Genomic DNA, 22,737 nt, shown 5'->3' with positions numbered 1-22,737 from the left:
ACATGATGAAACCCCATCTCTACTAAAAATACAAAAATAAACTGGGTGCGGTGGCACACACCTGTAGTCCCAGCTACTCGGGAGGCTGAAGCAGGAGAATTGCTTGAACCTGGGAGGTGGAGGTTGCGTGAGCCAAGATCGTGCCACTGCACTCCTGCCTGGCTACAGAGTGAGACTCCATCTCAAAAAAAAAAAGAATGAGTGAACGATTGAACAAAAGTAAATGGCTCATCTTGAGGGCCAATAAGCCCTCAACTGTTAAGAATAAACTGTTAAGAATGAAAAATAAATGATACTGTAGAATATTATAATCTTACTTCATTCACTGATTCAACATTAATTAAAGGCACTCCCATGATTTCACGTTGTTTTAATTCAGAAAAGCTCACGGAGAATCCAGAACACACATGTTCTCGGTGCAGCAAGAGGGCTGTGTTTCCGTCTGGGCAGCAGATGGCGCCAGAGGATGTGGATCAGCCCTAGCAGTTGTCCTTCAAGTGATCCTGGAAGCCGAGGTACTCCCTACCCCGTCCAGCCACAGTGAGAAGGGAAGCCAGTCCAGCCCTTCCTGTGCCTCCGTCTGCAGCCTGAAGGGCCTCACCAACAACTGCTAGCGCAGGATAGTGAGGATGCAGCCAGAGCAAGTGTAGAAAATGCTGCTGTGCAGCTTGACTGAAGGAGAGGCCCAGGAAGGTGGTACCAGAGGAAGGTGGGTGATGGGACAGACGTGAGCATATTAAAATGAGGGTAGAAAGGGTGACATAGAGAGACGGCGGACGGAAAAAAGGCGACGTCCCTGCACTTCAGGTATCATAGGAAGCACAGGTGGGGGATCAGCCTAGGAGAGGCTCACCTCCCACTGTCTGCAGGGAGGCCTCAAAGGACAGGCATGAAGGCTGGGGAGCCTGTCGATGGGTGAGGAAGTTGCCACCAGGTGGCTTCTATTTTGACTATGAAGCAAGAGACCAAGTTGTCTGTTGACAAATGATGGTGGAGAGGGGTGTCCTCCGGATTTGCTGATTGGCATCATTTATCTTGGCTTCTTCAATCCCTTGCTCATTCTGCAAATATTTATTGATAACCTATTGTGCTAGGCACTATTTTGGACTCATTGGACATGCAGAAGTGAAATAGAACTTACATTCAGGGGTTGAGGGAAAATAGACAAACACATAAACAAACATCCAAAACAAAAACATGGATGAAAGAGGATTATGAAGAAACAGGGTGAAGGAGCAGAGAGAATGGGAGGCCGTGAAAATTGGGTGCTCAAGGAAGTCTTCCCAAAGAAGTGACATCCGGGTAGAGATCTGAAGGCAGCAGCAAAGAGCCTCCAGGGTGGGGAGCATTTCAGTTAAAGAGGACAGCCAAGGCAAAGGGAAGGGGAGGGTGGAGAGGAGGTGCAACCCAGGGACACCGATCACATAGGATGCTGGGAATCACCTTATGATCTTTAGCACCATGGTTGTTACAAAGAACCAGGGAAATGGTGTGGCTAGATTCATATTGTGAAAGGATTGCGCTGCTGCTGTGTAGAGGACAGGCTAGAAGGGGCAGGCGTGGAAGAAGGGACCCCACTTAGGAGGCTGTTGCAGCCATACACAGCAGAGATGTGAGCAGCAGTGAAGGAGGCTCAAAGGCATCAGATTTAGGATGTGTTTTGTGAGGACAGCCAACAAGATTTGCTGATGGCAAAGCCAATGATCAAATCTGGAATGTGAAAGAAGAGGAGTTGATGATGACCCAGGCTTTTGCCCTGGGCCAAACGGTGGTGCCATTTACCAAGGCTAGGTTAGATTTGGCAAGACGCAGAACTTCTGCTTTAAATATCTTAAGCCCCTGGAAAGATGCTGCAGGCAGTGCTGTTATTTGCTTTGCTTTGCTTTACTTTGGCCAGGAGGTGTGGCTCTGTTTTTTTCCAGCAGCACCTGTTGGTGGCCCAGCCATAGCTGTGGACTGATCCCTGACTGGAATTATGTCAACTGGCTTTAACAAAACAGGAAGTGACACGAGAGTTGAGGGTATTAGAAAGAGGCCCAGTGAAATGATAGACCAAACATAAACTCCAGTCCCTGGGGCCAATTTTAATTAGTCTAAACTGATCACAAGTGACAGAAGTCTAACCCCAACTAATCTAAGCAAAAGAAGGGGAAACAATGGCTCAAGTAGTGGAAAGCACACCCAAGGAGGCTCACAAACGAGAAGAAGGAGCTTCAAGGCATAACAAAGCGGCCACATGACCTTGAACTGGGGATGAAAGACGACTGTGCAATCCCATGTGCCCCACTACATATGGGAATGGGATGGTAGCAGATCTAAGACAAAAGGGAGTGTCTGGGTCTGCAGGGAAACGGAGAGGGAAGGCCCAATCCAACAGATCAAAATTGCACAAACACTGAGTTTGCAGAATAAAACATGTCTAACACTTTGCATTCCCTGAGAGAGATCCAGGCTTTGAACTTTCTGGCAAAATCAGCGTTAAGCAACTACTGCTAGAATCACGGGAAGTAAGAAGACTTTTGTATCTATTGGTCTCAAGCTGAACAGTATGAAACAGGGCAGTGAACAACCCCTTTTTTATGTGAAATAATAAGATCAGATGTCCTGGATGCCACCTTAGTAGAGAACAACTTCCTGCGTGTTGATGGCTTGATTGCCCTACACAAATAAGGAGACTCAACAAACAGCCCAGCCAGTCATTATAAAGAATACAGACTTCTGTAACTACCATTAAGTGTGGCAGACCAGTAATTAGACAGGCAATTCTCAAGAACTGAGCCAGCAGCCCACCTCCCTCTGCACCTTGGGATTACCCTTGAGCTCACCCCGACAGGACCTGGTAAGTGCAGGTGACTCCAACCAGAGGTGCTTCACCCCTACATTTGTTTGCAGGAGGAGCAGACACTCCAGACAGCTCCCAAGAAATAGGAGAAAACATATTACTCACCTGTCACACAGCAGCAAAGGCAGCAAGAGACAGTGTCTGCCAAATACCCCAGGCCCTTGGAGGAAACAGTTCTGAGGTTTGCACAAAGCCACAACTAGATACCTTGACCCTGAAGTCCCTGATGTTCATACCACAGGAAACCATGCAACCAAACCTCCACAGAACCTAGCTCAGGAAAGAACTTTCCTCTCCCATGAAATTCTACCAGGCAATGGGAATTTTATAGGAACCATTGGCATGGGTGTTGGCCTGAGCATGTCACATTTGTCACCCTGATAGATCCCTGTGGGTTTCAATCAATGCCAAGTCTATTTTGAAACTTCATCACAGCATGGAACATATCCTGTGTTCCCTGTATGTCATATCTCCTTGCTTCTGAATGGCTCTTGCTCTTCATCACTCATCTGTCTTGAGTGAGTTTGGTTTTTGAAACTGTCAATAAATGGTACCCACATTATGCAATTATTTGATGTGGAGGCATCGCAGTGGAGGAGGTGCCCCCTCTGGTGCCTGTTCCTGCCTGTGTATCCAAAGGCTCCCCCTAGGCTTCCTCCCAGGGTTACTCCCTTCCCCATGAGGTCACGTCCTCTCCAAGCTGAGTGGCCTTTCGTGGCTTCCCCAAGGTCCCTCCGAGAACCTGGATTTCCTCTGCTGTGGAACAATCCCAACCTCCCTTTCATGGCTGCAGATGCAGAGAGGATAAGGGGGTACAGGCAATGGAGCTGGTAAACAGTGACATCCTATATGAATTTGAGGTCACTCCTTATCACCAGGCAGCCAGTGGGGCCTAAGTGGGCCTCTCCTCCCTTTATCTACTCTCAATGTGTCATCTCTGCAGCTACAAGGAGGAAATTAGCTGGCCCAACACGACCATGCTTTGGAATGGGAGAATGGAGAGAGGGCATTCTCAGACTCTTGAAACTTTCTTCTACGTATAACTTGATGCATTTTTACCAATGTGTATGCCCATGCAACCACCAGCCAGAGCAAGATGTGGAATACTTCTGTAACCCCAGGAAGTGCCCCCATCCCGCTCCTGCCCAGCCACCACCCCAGCCCCTCATTTCTAACACAGTAGATTAGTTTTTCAAGTTCTTGAACTTCATGTAAAAGAAATCATACAGTACATAGCCTTTTCTCTGGTTTCTTTAATTCAACATAATGGTTTTGGGGGGCAGTTGTTGTTGCTGTTGTTTTGAGATGACGCCTTGCTCTGTTGCTCAGGCTGGAGTGTAGTGGCATGATCACAGCTCACTGCAGCCTCAACCTCCTGTGCTCAAGCAATCCTCCCACCTCAGCCTCCCCAGTAGCTGAGACTATAGGCATGCACCACCATGCCCAGCTAATTTCTGTATTTTTTGTGGCAATGGGGTTTTGCCACGTTGCCCAGGCTGGTCTTGAACTCCTGGGCTCAAGCAATCCCCCTGCTTTGGCCTCCCAAAGTGCTGGGAGTACAAAAGCCATCATACCCTGCCAACATGACGTTTCTGAGATTAATCCATGTTGTTGCAAAGTATCCGTTCCTTTTATTTACTGCTATATAGTATTTTACTGTTTGAGTGCACTGCAATTTATCCATTCTACTGTTGATGGACATCTGGGCAGTTTCCAGTTTTTAGCTATTAGGAACTATGTTGCTGTGGATATGCTGGTATATATGTTTGGTGAGTATCTGCATGCCTTTCTCTTGGGTGTATACGTGGGGGTGGGAATGCTGACAAGCACATGGCCAGTTTTAGCTGACTCTGCCACAGTCTCCCAGTGTGGTCATACCACACCCACTCTCTCCAGCAATGACCTTAAGCTTTTTTGGTGGCACCAGCCTCTTCTTTTTATCATACAATAAAAAGAAAGAGCCTACACCACACAGACAGACTTCAGCTCATGTCTCAGCACCACTGAGCAACCTTGGGTAAGTTACTTAACTTCTCTGAGGTTTCATTTGCCCACAGAAATAAACTGCCCTCCCAAGACTGAGCTGGCATCAATGTCAAATCAGTATCACATCCACATGGCTTCATGCCAGGCAATCAGTACTAAGTGAATATTCCCTCCCTCCCTCTTACCCACCCGTGAAATTCCCAGAGTTGCCGTCACCAAGTAAACATTTCCAGCCCTTTCACCCCCATGAGGTCCTTTAAAATTCCTCTGCCTATACACTGAGAATCTATTTATCACTTTCTTCCCTGACACTTATGTGATGGGGCTGCTTGTCTCCATCTCACTGCAGTGGGCGGGGAAGTCCATCAGCTGAGGACTGAGAAGCAGACTGTGAGTCACGGAAGGTTAACAGGTGACAGAAGTCACCTGGGCCAGGAAAGAGATAGACATGCTTTGACCAAAGTGAGGTCCAAATTTACATTGTCTGTTTATGTACTGTTATGGGAAGATGTCCAAATACATATATATAAAGATGTCATATATATATATTTGAGACAAAGTTTTGCTCTTGTTGCCCAGGCTGAAGTGCGATGGTACAATCTTGGCTCACTGGAACCTCTACCTCCTGGGTTCAAGAGATTCTCCTAGCCTCCCAAATAGCTGGGATTACAGGCATACACCACCACACCCAGCTAGTTTTTTATACTTTCAGTAGAGACAGAGTTTCACCATGTTGGCCAGGCTGGTCTTAAACTCCTGACCTCAGATGATCCACCTGCCTCAGCCTCCTGAAGTGCTAGGATTACAGATGTGAGCCACTGCACCTGGCTTACAAGATATATTGTTAACTAAACCAAGCAAAATGCAGGACAGGATGAATACTTTGGCACTTTTGTGTAAAAAGGAGGGAGAAGTGTTTTTATATTGACTTACTTCTAGGAATGGATACTCATAGGGCTGTGGGAGAGGCAACAGTGACTGGGGACAGTGTGAGGGAGAACATTTCAGTGTATCCGTATGTACAGCTTTTGGGCTTAAACCACATGAACAGATCCTCTATTCACAAAATTTTTCATATATAGGCTGGGCGTGGTGGCTCACGCCTGTAATCCCAGCACATTGGGAGTCCAAGGTAGGGGGATCACCTGAGGTCAGGAGTTTGAGACCAGCCTGGCCAATATAGTGAAACCCCATCTCTACTAAAAATAGAAAAATTAGCCAGGCATGGGTGCATGCCTATAATCCCAGCTACTTGGGAGGCTGAGGCAGGAGAATCGCATGAACCTGGGAGGTGGAGGTTGCAGTGAGCTGGGATTGTACCACTGCACTTCAGCCTGGGCAACTGAGACTCCATCTCAAAAAAAAAAAATTGTATATATACTTAGGAATTTTTTAGCTATGCCAGCAGGTGCGTATGAATCCCTTGATTTAAGCTTCATGAAGATTTCTGGCGGATCAACCCTGGCAGAGCAAAATGGCTGTGAGGTATCTGCACATAGGTGTGTGCGTGTAAGTGGATGCAGATAAGCATGTGTGTAGGTGTGTCTGTGTGTTAGACATCTCCATCACAACCTACCAGCCTTAGCAAAATAACAAGACCCTGTCTCTACAGAAAAATAAAAATTAGCCAGGCATGGTGGTACATGCCTGTAGTCCCAGCTACTCCTGAGGAAGGAGGATCATTTAAGCCCAGGAGTCTGAGGCTACAGTGAGCCATGATTGCACCATTGTACTCCAGCCTGGGCAACAGAGTGACAGGCTATGAATCACTTACCTGGGAGGAGGAAGGGGATGTCGTGTCCTATCAAGGACAGGGCCCTAAATGTCCATGGCGGGGACCTGATAGAGTTAGACCAGAGGGACCCACGTGGCTTCTCATAACTTCTCCCCATCATCCCACCCCTTTAACTCTATAGAATTCAAATTTTACCACTAGAATTTTACCAGGATAACAAAATGACTAACTGTTCTTTAAGGTGACTGGGGACAGTTCTTTAAGGTGAATGGGGACATTTCAGTGGATCCTTATGGAGCTTTTAGACTTAAACCACATGGACAGATCCATGGATCTGAATTCAAATTTTGTCACTAGAAATCTGGAGTAACAAGATGCTGTGTGTTTGTGTGTGTGTGTGTCTATGTAGGTGGGCATATGTGTATAGAGATGAGTGTATGTAGGTGTGTGTTCCTGCATATGCTATGTGGGTTATGTGTAAGGTGTAGTGGTGAGTATATGTAGGTATGTGTACCTGTATATTCGGGTGAGTGTACATAAGGGGGTAGGTGTGTCTTTTAACTCAGCAAAAAGAGAAGAAAAATAAAAGTTTATTATTATTATTTTTAAAGATACCTACAGAGATGGGGTCTCACTGTATTGCCCAGGCTGGTCTCAAGCTCCTGGGCTCAAACAATCCTCCTGGCTCAACCTTCCAAAGTGCTGGAGTTACAGACATGAGCCACCATGCCCAGCCCAGGACCTTTTCCTAGATGCCTAGTATGTAAAGTATTGATCACTTTATATTTGGGGTGTGAAATATTCCTGAATACTGAGATGCTTGGCAGCTTACATGTAAAGGATAACAAATACCACCTTCTTTACTTTTTCTGAGACAGGGTCTCATTCTGTCACCCAAGCTGGAGTACAGTGGTGTAGTCATGGCTCACTGCAGCCTCAAACTCCTGGGCTCAAGCGATCCTCCCACGTTGGCCTCCCAAAGTGTTGGCATTACAGGCATGGGGCACTGAACCCAGCTGAAGAGAAGAAAAATCTATCCCCCAATAAACAGCAGGCCTTAGGATATTCCCCCTGCCAAAAAAGTAAAAAATTTTTAAAAAGGCCCAGAATGACCACCTTCCCAGAGGTTCAAAGGGAGCCACCCCAGGGGCCAGACCCACAGCCCAGTGGCCAGGACACTGATTAACAATGAACATACCTAGGCTTGGCATGGAGCCACAGCTGGGGTCCCCTCCCACAGAACTCCCTCACTCCAGGCTTCAACTCAGAGAAGTCCAGCAAAGAAAGGGCCAGCGGGCAGACCCAGGCCAGACCTGAAGGAGCAGGTGGATGGTGAGAGAGGCCCTTATTCCTGAGGGGCCTTACTGGCAGGAAAGTAAATACCCCAACAGATGGGGGGAGGGGACACCCCTTCCAGGAAACACAGCCAGGCCAGGGCTCCCCCGCCTTCTCCCTCTTACTCAAAGGGGATATGATAGAAATAAACACACCCACATACACAGAGGCTGAGAAAACCAGAAAGAAGCTGAGGGGCAGGGGAGGGAGCCTCTTTTATTATCCCAAAATGCAAAGTATTGAAGGCACTTACAATAACAAGGTGGGACAGAGGACAGGAAGAGGGGGCGTGGGATTCAGCACAGAGGTAACTCAACGGCCCACCTGCTCACAGCCCGGAGAAAAGGAAAAGCTACAGGGCCGGGTCTGAAGGCAGTCAGGGCAGCGAGCTCTACAGAAGAGAAAAATCCGTTCTACAGAGGATCAGGAAGGCAGGAACACACGGCAGCAAGGAGCCGGCTGGAGGTCACGAGTTAGTGGCTCTTGTCAGCAGCGAGGACAGCCCTCAGGTCCCCTGCTGGAAGAGGTCTCGGTACATCTCGATGAGGCGGGCGGCCTCCCTCTGGCCAGAGAGCAGAGCACCATGGGTGGTGGAATAGTACTTGCGGTGGGTGGCCTCACCGGAAAATAGCACCTGCATGGGCTGGGGGGCGGGGATGGGGAGGTCAGGGTGGAAGAGCAACAGAGGCCACAAAGCCACCAGTCTTCCCCATCCCGACAACAAATTAGAGAGGCTCTGAGACACGGGTGCTGCTGCTTCCACAGGACGTAGAGCTGCCCGTCCCATCTGCCCACCTTCCCCTGCTTCTAACCTCAGCTCTTTCTGTCCCGAGACCATTAGGAGTCCTGGCTCTGCAGTCTCAAATGCTCTCTGTGCCTCTTACTTGTGAACTTGGGGCAAGTGGTTTAACCTCCCTAAGCTCACTTTTCTCATCTGCCAAATGGGTTTACACCACCTACTTCTGAGGGCATTTATAAGGATTAAGGGAACTCATGTATCTAAAGCACTTAGAACCTGGAAGAACAAAGCACTCAATAAAGTTGGTGGTAATTTAACAAACCTTTACGGAGCCCCTGTTAGCATCCAGGGGCTGTTCTGGGCACTTGGAAGAGAAAAGGTGACCAGGCTGCTGCTTTGTGGAGCTTCCATGCTGGTGAGGAAGCCAGACACGAAACCCAATTACTAAGCTGCGTCATACGTGATGGAATGGATGTTTGTGTAAGGCGCCACAAGCCCAGAAAAGAGGCCCAGTGTCAGGGGATCCCACAAAGCTTCCCAGAGGACAGCATCTTTGGACTGGTTCTCGGAAGATGTTGAGTGAAAGGACAGGCAAAGGGCATTTCAGATGGAGGGAAGCTGGGGGCAAAAATGTACCAAAGCAGGCCGTGCTTGGGGGACAGTGAGAATTTCAGTACAGCCAGGGCTCGGCCTTGAGAAAACAGGCTGTCTAGGTGAGGTCTAGGCAAGGTACAAGTTTTTGGCACCCCAAGTTTGTGTTTGGACTTTATCCTAGTGCCTCTCAAATTCAATATGCAAAGGCACCAGCTGTGGATACTGATAAAATGCCGTTTTTATTTACTATTATTATTATTTGAGACAGCATCTTAGTCTATTGCCCTGGCTACAACACGATCACAGCTCACTGCAGCCTCGACCTCCTGAGCTCAAGCAATCCTCCCACCTAAGCCTCCTAAGTAGCTGGGACTACTACAGGCACACACCACCACACCTGGCTAATTTTTTCTTTTTAATTTTTTTGTAGAGATGGGGGTCTTGCTTTGTTGCCCAAGCTGTTCTTGAATGCCTGAGCTCAAGCCATCCTCCCACTTGGGCCTCCCAAAGTGCTGGGATTACAGGGAGGAGCAAGCATCTCTGGCCAGAATGCAGTTTTTAATCCAGCAGGTCTGAAGTGGGCTGAGAGTCTGCATTTATTTTTATTTATTTATTTGTGTGTGTGTGTCTGTGCATTTGCCAGTGGGGGTGGGGTGGTTGTTGTTTTTTGTTTTGAGACAGGGTCTCACTTTGTCGCCCAGGCTGGTGTGCAGTGGCGTGATCGCAGCTCACTGCAATCTCCGCCTCCCAGGTTCAAGCAATTCTCATGCCTCAGCCTCCAGAGTAGCTGGGACTACAGGTGTGCGCCACCACACCCAGATGATTTTGTATTTTTAGTAGATACAGGGTTTGCCATGTTGGCCAGGCTGAGGGTCTGCACTTCTAACTAGCTGCCAGGTGAGGCTGGTACTTTTTGGTCTACCTACCCTGAGTAGTGAGGCTGTATTCCACCAAGGAGCCCACAGAGGCTGTTACACCCAGAGGGGTGCTGTATACTGTGTCAGGGTGCAAGCTGCCTACTCCCACATCCACCCATTCTCCTCTTTCTCCTCAATAACAAAGTCCTGATTTTTAACTGGGTCCATTGCCATCCAGAATAAAAATTCCATTGCCCAGCCTCTCTAGCGGCTGGGTGCAGTCATGTGACTATGTTCTGGCCAATGAGCTTTAGAGTCCACTGTTGCTTAGAGACACTGCTGACTCAACTCAAAGGGTTTCCCTCTTGCCATTTGCCTTTCCTCCTCCTTCTAGCCTAAGATGCAGATGTGAGAGCAGAGCTTCTGCAGCCCTCTTGGACCACAGGTGGCCTTGAAGATGGGAGCCAGGTGCTGATGATATAGGATCCTGGCCTCCAGATTTCCTTTTGATTTTCCTTGTTTAAGCCACAGTTGTGTTGGCTTGGCTTTGCTTTTTGTTACATGCACTAGTCCTACCTGATGCAGGTGAAAAGAGAAGATGTGCTTTTTAGGAGGATGGCTGTGGTAGCAGAAAGGACCTTTCCTCAGGACTTTGTCTCTTTAAACACCAGCCCTTTCCTCTCTCCCCCTGAGCACAGCTGGGCAGGCACAGTAGACTCTGGTTGACTGAACTCTTCTTTACCAATCATACCAAATAATTGTTTCAAATATAATTCTGTTGAGTTTTAACATTTATTGGGTGTGTCTACTTGGTGGAGGAAACTCAAAATTCACTTTATGGCCGCAAAAGTATATATTTCAGATTTACTATTCTTTTTAGTGGACATTTGCCATAATGGCTGCCAGTATTCTAAACTTTATTTTCTAAAATATATTGGGAAAACATTTCCATTGAATTGGTGCTGTCCAGTAAGACATTCCATGATGCTGGAAACATTCTATCACTATATAATCTGCTATGGTAGCCTCTAGCTACATGTGGCTACTCAACTTGAAATGTGACTAGTGCAACCAAGGAACAAAAACTTCACTACATTGCCCAGGGGTGGTGGCTCATTCCTACAATCCCAGCACTTTAGGAAGTTGAGATGGGAGGATAACTTGAGCCCAGGAGTTCAAGACCAGCCTAGCAATATGATGAAACCCCATCTCTACCCCCAAAAATACAAAAATTAGCTGAGCGTGATGGCGTGCCTGTGGTCCCAGCTACTTGGGAGGCTGAGCTGGGAGGATCACTTGAACCCGGGAGGTGAAGACTGCAGTGAGTGTGATTGCACCACCACACCCCAGCCTGAAGTGTAAACAGAGCAGGACCCTGTCTCAAAAAAAGAAGAAAATACTATATTCATTTAAATTTGTAATTAATTAATTTAAACTGAAAGTGGCTGACAGCTACCATATTGGCCAACACAGCACAGAAAGGCTCAGTTTTCCTAACATCGAGAAAACATTTTAAGCTTCAATTTGATTCCATTTCTTCTTCCAGATATTAAGTGCGCTTTCTCCTTGTGTTCTCTCATTACAGAAGCTACTCCATCCCAGCCTCACCTGAGCACCCTTTAGTGAACAGTGCCCTGGCCCTCCTCACCCTGGACCAGACACACATACAAAATACACCCACAACACCCCTCCTTACGCACACACCCCCGCTTACCGCCGTCTTTGAGCTCTCCGTATACGGCAGGGGCTTAGCCAGCTTCTCCACGTCCGCCCCGCTGGAGCCCACCTGCGTGTATGAATAGGAGCCGCGGAAGTAGGGGTTGCTGCCCCAGGCCGAGCGCAGAATTCGCCGCGGTTTGGGGATGTTGGGGTTTCCTGATGGAGAGTCAGAAAAGCCAAGGGGAGGGAGGATAAGAAATGGCTGTGTACAGAAGATGACCCCAAATGGACAACCCCACCCCACCTCCAGGGCTCCGGGAGGACCAGATTGCCAGGGGTAGACAGAGAGGATAGAGGAGGAAAGAGAGAGGCTGGGATCCGAGCTGTGTACCCACTCAGCACCTCCTGTGACCTCCGGCAAAACACTCCACCTCACTTTTCCTATCTATCTGAAAACACATGACAGATAATCATGCTTCCCCGGCTAATTTCAGGGGTTCTTGTGAGGCCCTCCCGGAAGAGTGGGTGAAAAATGTTCAGCTGAGAGACTCAAAGTAAAATGCAAATCCAGCTCTTAGCAACATAGCACAATGGGCGGTGATGTCTGAGTGTTTTACCATCAGCCCTTAGAAAGAGGGAAGAAACACAGTGCCCAGCATTCTGAGTGTTTCAAGCTCCAAACTGTCAGCAATTGAGGAGTCTTAGGCCGGGTGTGGCGCCCCTCTCCCAGCAGGCACAGCATCTGAGCTTCACAGTCTGGGGAGGAGAAAGCTGCCACAGGTCCAGCAGAGGAGGGCGGGTGAGGAAGGCGGGGCGGGGGGAGTGGGCCACGGGGCACGCACACCTGTGAACTGACGCAGCATCTCTGTGCAGATCTCGGCCACTGCCTCGTCATCACACTTCTCCATGACGAGGGCCTCCTCCCCGCAGATCCAGCCACTCAGCACGTGGCCGTAGCGCTCAGGCGGGTAGAGGACATCGAAACCGCAGATCTTGCGGTACCAGAGCTCGGGTGGGTAGGTGAGGGTGCGGCTCTCTGCCTCATCCTCCCACACAAACTGTAAGCTATTGCACTCGGGGCCCCAGAAGGGCTCCTCGAATTCCAGAAAGATCTTGTCAGTGGTGCCAATGCCCAGGCGGTGGATGGCAGCCACCTTCTCTGTGGGCAGGCCTGGCCGGAAGAAGCTGGTGTACTGCCTCTTCAGCACGCCCAGCGACACAGTCACAATCACGTGGTCCGCTGGGATCAGCTCGCAGTCCTCGCACTCCACCACCACCGGCCACTGCTCTTCCTCATCCCACCTGCTCCCCGGGGGCTCCTCTCCGGCCTGGCCACCCTCCCCGGTGTCCTGATTGTGGTCACCCTCACCCCGGGGCTCAATCTCAGGGCCCCTGGGGCGGGCCGAGGCCTGGTCCCAGTGAACACAGCGGACTGGTTTCCCTAGCTGGATGACGTGGGCGGGGATGCCCTCCGCCAGCAGCTCCACAATCCGCATGAAGCCAGAGGGGATGATGTGGTGAGCACCGGGGATCTCGGTCCACTCCCCGAAGGCGCTCAGGGACACCTCGTCCATGCTGTGTGAGCTGCTCTCACAGCTCTCCACCTGCGGGAAGACCCAGGGAGAAGCCAGGTGACCGCCAGAGTTGGGCAGGGGTAGGAGCAGCGCAGCCCTCCTCAGACCCAGACGCCCCCAAAATCCGTCTTCCTCAAGATACCTTCAGGTACTGCTGGATCATGGCGAGCTTCAGGCGCTTGGTGGCCTCTGGGTCATCAGGGTCATCCCTGATGCGGTTGCGCACCTCCTCTCGGGTGAACACTCCCACACTATTTTGACTTTCAGCATTGACTGGTTTATCATGCCGGAAGAACTCCTGGGTCAAGTTATAGACCTGCCAGAGAGACCCCATGAGACTGAAAACACCTCATCACACCTCCATCTCAAACAGAAGAGCCCCAACTCAAAAGCCTCCAGTTCCCAGGTGTCCCCTGGATGCACTGAGCCCCTGGTCTCTGTCCCTTAGGGAACCAATGTTGCACTCAATGCTGCACCAGGACTGCACCAACAGCCAAGGCCCTGGGCGGCCACCTCCTTGCCTCCGGCCTGTTGGGGAGGTGGGATGGGCCCCAGAGGCTCTCTTGCTGGGCCCTCGCTTAGGGCAGAGTGAAACATTTGGTGCCCATACAGTCTGTGGGAAAGAAGCCACCCCTCATGGACTCTGCATGGGACTCCATGGGCTCTGCCTCCCACTGGAAGATGGGCATTTGCACACATTTACCTGTTCCAAGAACCGTAGGTGTACTTTCCCTACCACCCCTGCCCAAGCAGGTCTGCTTTGCCTGCTCCCAAGAGGGCAGTCTGGAGCTCTGGCCTGGCCAGAAGGGGACCTTCTGCTGAAGACAACCCGCTGGGCCTGTCAGGTCTGTACAAAGCATCCCCTTTGCTTCAGGCCTCAGCCACGAGTTAGGAAGTCGGGAAGCAGAGGGAAGACAGGAACACAAAACCCATGGTCTCAGGAGGCCCCAGTGTGCCAAGGAATGGAGCTGCATTTCACAGGGACGTTTCAGCAAGAACTCCAGCCCACACCTCATCAACAGATAATGATGACCAGTCCCTTGAAACGGGGTCTGACTACCCCCCCACCCCCCAATGTCTGCGTCATATACAGACACTAAGCATCAGGCAGGGCTCCCTGAAGGAAGTAAGCCAGTCCAGGGCAGTCCTGGGACCCCCCAGAAGCAACATTTACTCAACATTTACCAGGCTCTGTGCAGGACACAGCTTGTAATGTGGGCAAAACAGTCCCTGTCCCTGCCATCACTCCAGCTAGGGAGACAGTCTACGATTGGGCTGCCGTGATAGGAAAGTACCCAAGGGCTGTGAGGTCAACGCAGATAACCCTGGGCAGCTGGGAGACAGCCAGGCTGGAGGGAGGAGGGGGAAGAAAAGTATTTCAGGCAGAGGGAACAGCAACCTCAAAGATGGAGATGCAGCCAGGAATCCTGACGGGGTTTGGTTTTGCTGGAGGGGGCAACAAGGAGAGAGGAAGATCTGAGAGCCGACTTTGGAAAGGCAGGCAGGGGCCAGGGCATAAAGGACTGAGAGTTATTCCAAGGACTCTGGACTTGATCCATGGCCCTGGCACCACTGAGGGGCTGTGAGCAGGAAGGCAGCAGAATCACATGCCCACAGCTGTCATGCCCAGGACACTGGCTTATGGAGGCTCCTTGGCTGGGCCTCTGTGGCTGAGCTGATGAATGCTTTGTTTCCCTTCCTAAAGTGAGCATGGTCAGCACACATGCCTGGGAATGGTGTCTGTCCTGTCCCCCCACCCTGGGCTAGGCCCTGGGACCAAAGGGCAAAGGAAGATGGCAAAGCTCAGTGATGTCCGCCACCCGCCACCACCACCACCTCACTCAAGGGGAAGGCCTCCACCTGAGACACAAACATGAATTAAACTTCTCTCTGGAGACTAAATTATAAAGAAGAGTGAAGGAAATTGTTTTGTCTTGCCTCCCTGCAATCACAAGATGCCCAGTGGTTAGCCTTAGCTAGAGTCCTCAGCAAATTCTTTACCCAGGAATTCTTCACTGCCAAGAGTCAGCTTTCAATTTGCCTCCGCCTCCCTGGGTTTTTCCCTTGGGCGATAAGCAACATGGTAGCCAATCCTCAGTTTATGTTAACTACAGGCCAAAATGCCCAGCTGAGGAGTAACACATTTAGTCCATCTATGTGACTCTTTGTATCAGCCACCCACTAGGGCAGCCTTCACTGAACATGGCTGTGTCATATGGCACAGTCTCCTCTCCTGGGTTATCTGACACCTTCCCGGTGTGCCCGAGGAAAATGGGACCTGTCTGTGACAGCTAATCATACCCCAATTCTCATTAAGCACTTACCATTGGGATCTCATTCAATCCTCATAATACTATGAGGTAGGTACCACCATGCCCATTTTACAGAAGAGGAAAGTAGGGCTCAGAGAGGCTCGATAACCTGCTCAAGATTGCACAGCTAATACATGGTAGAACTGGCATTTAATCAAGGCAGTCTTACTCCAGAAACTAAGCTCTAGATGATACCACTGCACAAACTCATTTATTTGTTAATAAATAAAATATATTCAAATGAATGGCTCTTCAAAGTCATCATCTTTGGGGGCTGCATATTTATTACAAAGCCTTGCTGAGGCTTCACATGCTTAGAGTGCACCTCTTCAGAATGGCCTCCAGAATTGGTTAAAAGCCACGCAAAGAAATCTTGACATCATGGTTACACCTTATCCTTTTTTTTTTTTTGAGACGGAGTTTCACTCTTGTTACCCAGGCTGGAGTGCAATGGCGTGATCTCGGCTCACTGCAACCTCCACCTCCTGGGTTCAGGCAATTCTCCTTCCTCAGCCTCCTGAGTAGCTGGGATTACAGGCACGCACCACCATGCCCAGCTAATTTTTGTATTTTTAGTAGAGACGGGGTTTCACCATGTTGACCAGGATGGTCTCAATCTCTTGACCTCGTGATCCAACCACCTCGGCCTCCCAAAGTGCTGGGATTACAGGCGTGAGCCACCACTCCCGGCCACACCTTATCCTTTTAACTCAAAACACCACAATCCAGATGGATAATCCACCATATCCACCCCATTATTAACAATGCACACTCTTGATTTTCAAAAATAAAACCCACCAGCTGAATTTGATGATGATCTACTTTTAAAAACATTTAAAAGAACAAACCATGGGCCCTGAAAGTCATTTTCAAAAGGCATCATGTTTGAATCACTCACAATAACCTGGGAATCAGGCTGGGGCTGATTTCCAGCAGACCAGAAAGGTCTACTTTGAAGAATACTAGTTCTTATCTGACCATTAACAATTCAGTCTCTTTGCTCATGATAACACACAATACAGTGGACTGCACACAACGTACCTTGTTGGTGCACACACACAAGACACTGAGTGTTCCTGTCCTCCATAGAGCAGGGACTACCCAAAGCAAGGGTCATTTCTCCTTTCTTATGCCCAAGAGATTAGAAAATGCACAATAGGTGCTTGTTGGCCAAATTACTGACCGGGAGTGAAGGATCATTACACCATAAATAACAAGCTACCAGATGACAGGGCCTACACATTACCTTGCTTCTTCAGTGCAGTTCACACAGCTAAAGAATATTAATGATATTAATAATTTTTTTAATCTGAATAAAACAAGGATATGTGCCACTGCCACTTCTATCCAATGCTGCACTGAGATACTAACCAGTGAAATAAGGCAAGAAAAAAAACCTGTCTACAGCTGTGCTATCCAATGCAGTAGCTACTAGACACCTGTAGCAATTTAAAATTATTAAATTAGGCCAGGTGCAGTGGCTCACACCTGTAATCCCAGCACTTTTGGAGAGTGAGGCAGGCAGATCACAAGGTCAGGAGTTCGACACCAGCCTAAGATGCTGAAACCCCGTTTCTACTACAAATACAAAAATTAGCTGGGCGTGCTGGTTCTCGCCTGTAAGTAATCCCAGCTACTCAGGAGGCTGAGGCAGGAGAATCACTTGGACCTGGGAGATGCAGGTTGCGGGGAGAATGAACCGAGATCGTGCCACTGCACTCCAGCCTAAGCGACAGAGCAAGACTCCATCTCAATAAAAAAATTAAATATTCAGTTCCTCAGTTTTACTTGCATCACTTCAAGTGCTCAAGAGCCAGACGTGGCCAGTGACAACCCTGCTGCGTAGTGCAGGTCTAACACATCATCAGCACTGTGGAAAGTCCTACTGGGCAAAGGCTGGTCTAAGGATTAGAGAGAAAAAGCCAAAATTCTCATTTTTTGTGTAGAGTTATATATATAAATTCCAAAATATTATTAGAATATAAATTAATATAATTAACAAAATATATATATTATTAGAATTAAAAATAATTAGGTCAGGCTCAGTAGCTCAGGCCTGTAATCCTAGCACTTTGGGAGGCTGAGGTGGGTAGATGATGGGGTCAGGAGTTTGAGACCCGCCTGACCAACGTGGCGAAACCCCGTCTCTACTAAAAATATAAAAATTAGCCAGGCGTGGTGGCACGTGCCTGTAATCCTAGCTACTCAGGAGGCTGAGGCAGGAGAATCACTTGAACCTGGAAGGTGGAGGTTGCAGTGAGCCAAGATCATGCCACTGCACTCCAGCTGGGTGACAGAGCAAGACTCCGTCTCAAATAAAAAACAAAACAAACTACCACTTATAAGAGTATCTAAAAGTAACAACCATCACCACCACCCCCACATACCTAGTAATAAATCTCACAAAAGATGTTTAAGGCCTTTTTAAAGATATATTTAATCACACGTATCAATAATCGCTTGCCTAGTACTTTCCCACTCAACATCTTCATTTTATCCTCACATCATTCTGGTTTTCCAAATGCAGGGTCCAGGGAGTGTGCAGAGACATGACAAGGATCACAGAAGACCTCCCAGGGCTCCCCACGCCCTCAGGACCAGCTGCTCTGCTCACACCTCACCTCGTTGTATAAATCGCTGAATTCCTCAACCACGTCCTTGGGGATCCTGTGGCCGTGGTTGGTAAGGTAGCAGGCCACGCCATTCTTGGAGTAGAGGCTGATGCGGCCCACACTGCGCTCCCCATCAGTTGTCTCTTCCAGGAGGCCATTGGCTTCTGCTAGATGATAGATAGGGTTCCCATGGGAGCCATGGATCCAGGTGGCTCCCAGCTCAAAGGTGGCGTGTCCTGAGGGTAACAACAACAGGCCCTTAGAGGCTTAGGGACTTCTCCAGAGAGGGCCAGCACTGCTTCCCCCTCCTTCCTCCAAGAGGCTCTTTCCACTGCTACAACAGGGCAGGAAGGAGCTTGAACCCCCACTGCTGGCAACCAACGAACGTCCTCAGTGAAAAGTTTCCATTGAAAATCACCTTACAGCTAAGATAACTGCCACCTTGGATGACTCTGTGATTTGTCCCAGAGTCACCTTACTGGACCAGTTAGAAGGCTCTTCTTTTTCAGCCCCACCATTTTCTAAGATAACACCAGATACCACACCCCACTTCTTCACTAGTACCTCCCGAGAGCCGGGAGAAGCACTGTGGACCCCTGAGGGTCTCCACCTGGCCTTTTTTCAATTCTTCAACATCCCCAGTGGCTCCACGGTCTAAAGCATTTCCCAGAAAGAAAATGGTCCCCTCCCAACTCAGCATAGGGCAGAAGAGAAGGCCAAACATACCAGTTTGCAAGATTCCTCCATAAAGCAACCTAAAGCACACTTCCAGGGAAAGTGAAGCAGCCAGGTGCGGTGGCTCATGCCTGTAATCCCAGCACTTTGGGAGGCCAAGGTGGGCAGATCACCCGAGGTGAGGAGTTCGAGACCAGCCTCTACCAGAGGAGAGAAACCCCGCCTCTACCAAAATACAAAAATTAGCCAGGCATGGTGGAATTTGAAACCAGCCTGACCAACATGAAGAAACCCCGTCTCTACTAGAATATAAAAATTAGCCGGGCATGGTAACGCATGCCTGTAATCCCAGCTACTTGGAAGGCTGAGGAAGGAGAATCGCTTGAACCTGGGAGGTGGAGGTTGCAGTGAGCCAAGACGATGCCATTGCACTCCAGCCTGGGCAACAAAAGCAAACTCCATCTCAAAAAAGAAAAAAAAAGTGAAGCCCTCTACATCCTTTGGCACACTACAAAAAACCCTGAGAGCCTGACTGGAGCAGGGAACATCTCCTGGGTCCCAGTTGGGATGGCCGTGGAACTAGGTCTACTACCTCGTCCACAGCCAAGGTCCCAGGTACCCTGAGCCAAGTCGCCTCCCTGCCTGGGCCTCAGTTTCCTCTTCCGATGCTGCAGAAGCTGTCTCCTTCTCCCATTCGTCTCCATCCCTACCTAGCTCCCAGGGAAGTTGAAACAGTGAAAGGAAAAGAGATAGAAACTTTTTGGAGGGTGTTTTGCTGTTTTTGCAGGCCTGCTTCAATACATGTGGTACATTTTTTGCCAAGATAGTCACAGTGATTCCTCCTACCTTTGTACACACACCCCTTTGCAACGTGACTGTCATTCCTCCCATGAGAAGGTGGAGTCCGTTTCCCCAGTTTTTGGATCTGAGCTGGACTTGTGACTTGCTTTGGTTAACAGAATGTAGTGAGAGTGAGGTTTGTGGATTCAGAGCCTCAGCCTCAAGGGGCCTCATGGCTTCCATCCTCGCCCTCCAAGGATGTGACAACCATGGAAAGAAACCGAGGCTTCTCCTGCTGAGGCATGAGGCCGAGACAGAAGCCTGTGCCCACCACCAGACACATAGGTAGGGCTATCATGGGCAAACTGGAGGACACCAAAAGCGGAAAAGCCATTGTCCTATTGGCAGTGGATCTCTGGTGGACATCAAGGGCATTTAATTGCTACCCCTCTGTTACAACCTCAGGATTGGAGCTCCCTGAAGTGTCTTGCCTGGTTTGAGCTCCCAAGAGGAGCAGAAGGGACCAGTACTCTGGGAAGGAATCTGAACCTTTCCCAGGACACAGCAGGGAGCTCCAGGTCATAGAACCATGGGGCAGCCCAGACATGGGGCACCTTTTCTGCCTCCAGATATTCAGCAAAAGCAGGATTTAGGTGAGTGTTCAAGATCAGGAGCAAGGTCAATGCCCACTCTCTCCCCGGGCTCTGTAAGGAGGTAGAGGCCCAGAGCAGACCCCCGCCTGAGAAAGCTTCCTGCCCTCTCCCACATGCACCTCCATCTCTATCATCCTTGCCATACCCCTTGCCATCCCTGCCACACCTTGCTACATCCAAAGGGCACCAGACACTGTCTGCATGCCTACCCATACCGTCCCAGGAGCCCCTGGCCTCGACCCCTGCTCTCACCTTGACAAAGTCATAGCTACCATTTCCCTATGCTGCAGGTCCAGCTATAGCTGGGCTTCCAGTCCTGTGTGACTGCACACACATGACACACTCATGCACACCCTTTCCCTGATGTGTTCTCCCTTCTCCTGGCAGGGTGCTGCCTCGGTTGCCCCCATATACATCCTTCCATGCACATTACTCCTTCTTCCTTCTCACTACATGCCCAACTCCTACCACCACTGAGGCCCACGCTCCCTGCCTCTAGGAAGCCTTCCCACCAAATCGACTAATCGATCAGTTGATCAATCATGGCTCCTCTCCACCTCCTGCAGCACCGTCTCTCCCACCTCGCCACCTTGTACCAACATTCTCCAGCATGGCACGTCCCGGCCATCAGCTACTACTGATACTGGGCCATTTGTCTTCCTGTCTTCCGTTTCTGTGCCAGACCCTGACTGTCTCATCAAGACTGGAGAATCACAAACAGAGCCCACCCTTCCCTAAGGCTTCTAGCCAGCGAATCAGGAGATGAGCAATAGAGTCCCTGGGCTTTCCCGCCGGCTGTCCCAGGTTTACAAGGGCAGCTTTGGATGGCACTTTCACCCTCGTTGCCAGCAGACACTCTTGTGTGTGCCAAGGGAAAAGGGACAACTTTAGTTATGCCTTGCGGGAAATGCTGTAGGGGAGGACACTTAATGTGATCAAGGTTTCTGCAAGAGAGAAGGCCCCCACATGTCCCCAACCTCTGAGATTCTAAGCCTGTGACCTACTTCTCTAAGCAAGCAGCTGCACCATCTCTGCCTGGCCTTGGGAATATACTAGACACAAAAAAAACACAGACACAAAATCCTCTAGAGGAGCTGGGCGCAGTGGCTCACGTCTGTAATCCCAGCACTTTGGGAGGCTGAGGCAGGTGGATCACCTGAGGTAAGAAGTTCGAGACCAGCCTGGCCAACATGGTGAAACCCTGCCTCAACTAAAAATACAAAAACTGGGCATGGTGGTACACACCTGTAGTCCCAGCCACTCGGGAGGCTGAGGCAGGAGAATCACTTGAACCCAGGAAGCGGAGGTTGCAGTGAGCCAAGATAGCACCACTGCACTCCAGCCTGAGCAAGTGTGAGAATCTGTCTCAAAAAAAAAATAAAAATACTCTAGAGGATCAATGTAGCCACACACTGCAGGACAGGTGTGGTCTCACTGGGTCATTTTCATGGTTTCTACCCACTCAACCCCTCATTGGTCAGACTCCCCTCCCCTGATGGGAAGCCCTGACAGGGGAATTTCAGGCAGTTTCCCCATTCTCTGAGACCCCTGGTAAAATGTGCCCACCCCTAGGACAAGTTTCTTACCTGGCTGCTTTCTCTAGGGTCCTCATTGCTCTGCAACCTGGACATATCCACTTCCCAGATAATCCCAAGACCTGCTCATCAGCCATAAGGAGGCCTCAAATCCCCTTTCACCTCTGCTAACCCAGGATCCTACTTCTCCAGGGCTAGCTCTCAGTCACGATATACTAATTCACAATCAAAAGTTAATGACTATGAGGACCTTGCAGGAGAATTTCACTTCTTGTGAAACAGAAACTGGCCCACTCAGTACCAAGGCGGCTTGGGTGTCCACTCCCTCCCAAACACTGTGAACCCTAGGTCAGAGGCAAGCCAGCTTTCTCCAAAAATGGAAGTCAGGGCCCCACCATGCCCGCCTCAGAGGGCTGCCTGGAGGAGCAAAGGAAGCGTCTGGAAAACACCCAGGCAGGATGCATGATGGAACATTTATCCCAGGAGCTAAAATAATGAGATTTCAGGAAGAGCTGGGAGTTAGGGGACTACAGGTGACCTGGGGAGGTGGCTGGGCTGGACTAGGTGGCACTTACCAAGTTTCACACTCTGCACGCGGCCTCCGATGTGGCTGGAAGCCTCGAGCACAGTGACATCCGTGAAGCCCTGCTCAAGAAGTGCTTTGGCTGCAGCCAGGCCAGCCAAGCCGGCGCCGATCACCACCACACGAGGCTGTCCCCTTCTCCGCAGGCCACGACTGAGAGGGTCATCCGCACTGTCGCCACTGGATTCACAACTTTGCATACCGTCCGCACTCACCTTCTAGGAACCTGCAGGGGGCGGGCGAGTCACAGCTTACAGGCTCTGCCT

At 49.8% G+C, this 22,737-nt stretch overlaps 1 protein-coding gene and 1 long non-coding RNA gene across 5 annotated transcripts in view; one reads left to right on the top strand and one right to left on the bottom strand.

The window, feature by feature from the left end:
- The first annotated feature begins 378 nt into the window (after nucleotides 1-378).
- LOC144582847 (uncharacterized) lies at nucleotides 379-11,716 on the top strand. The gene is made up of 2 exons (XR_013536310.1): nucleotides 379-515; nucleotides 11,674-11,716. It is a non-coding gene; the product is annotated as an uncharacterized LOC144582847 (long non-coding RNA).
- SMOX (spermine oxidase) overlaps nucleotides 8,090-22,737 on the bottom strand; it is a 41,440-nt gene continuing 26,792 nt past the window's right edge. For 2 of the 4 annotated variants that reach the window (XM_035298296.3, XM_035298295.3), the window contains 7 exons: nucleotides 22,464-22,697; nucleotides 18,255-18,481; nucleotides 13,464-13,637; nucleotides 12,592-13,351; nucleotides 11,803-11,963; nucleotides 8,960-9,049; nucleotides 8,090-8,541 (listed from right to left, as the gene is read on the bottom strand). In XM_035298296.3, coding sequence (XP_035154187.1) covers nucleotides 8,404-8,541; nucleotides 8,960-9,049; nucleotides 11,803-11,963; nucleotides 12,592-13,351; nucleotides 13,464-13,637; nucleotides 18,255-18,481; nucleotides 22,464-22,671 — 1,758 coding nt within the window. In that variant the 5' untranslated portion in view covers nucleotides 22,672-22,697 and the 3' untranslated portion in view covers nucleotides 8,090-8,403. The remainder of the gene's footprint in view (nucleotides 8,542-8,959; nucleotides 9,050-11,802; nucleotides 11,964-12,591; nucleotides 13,352-13,463; nucleotides 13,638-18,254; nucleotides 18,482-22,463; nucleotides 22,698-22,737) is intronic. The other 2 variants (XM_078375467.1, XM_035298297.3) reach the window with 1 other exon arrangement.

The sequence above is a fragment of the Callithrix jacchus genome, chromosome 5, assembly GCF_049354715.1.
Source record: "Callithrix jacchus isolate 240 chromosome 5, calJac240_pri, whole genome shotgun sequence".
In the NCBI taxonomy this organism is placed as follows: Eukaryota; Metazoa; Chordata; class Mammalia; order Primates; family Cebidae; genus Callithrix; species Callithrix jacchus.
Note: the sequence above shows the minus strand (reverse complement) of the source record. Positions and strands in the feature narration are given on the sequence as shown.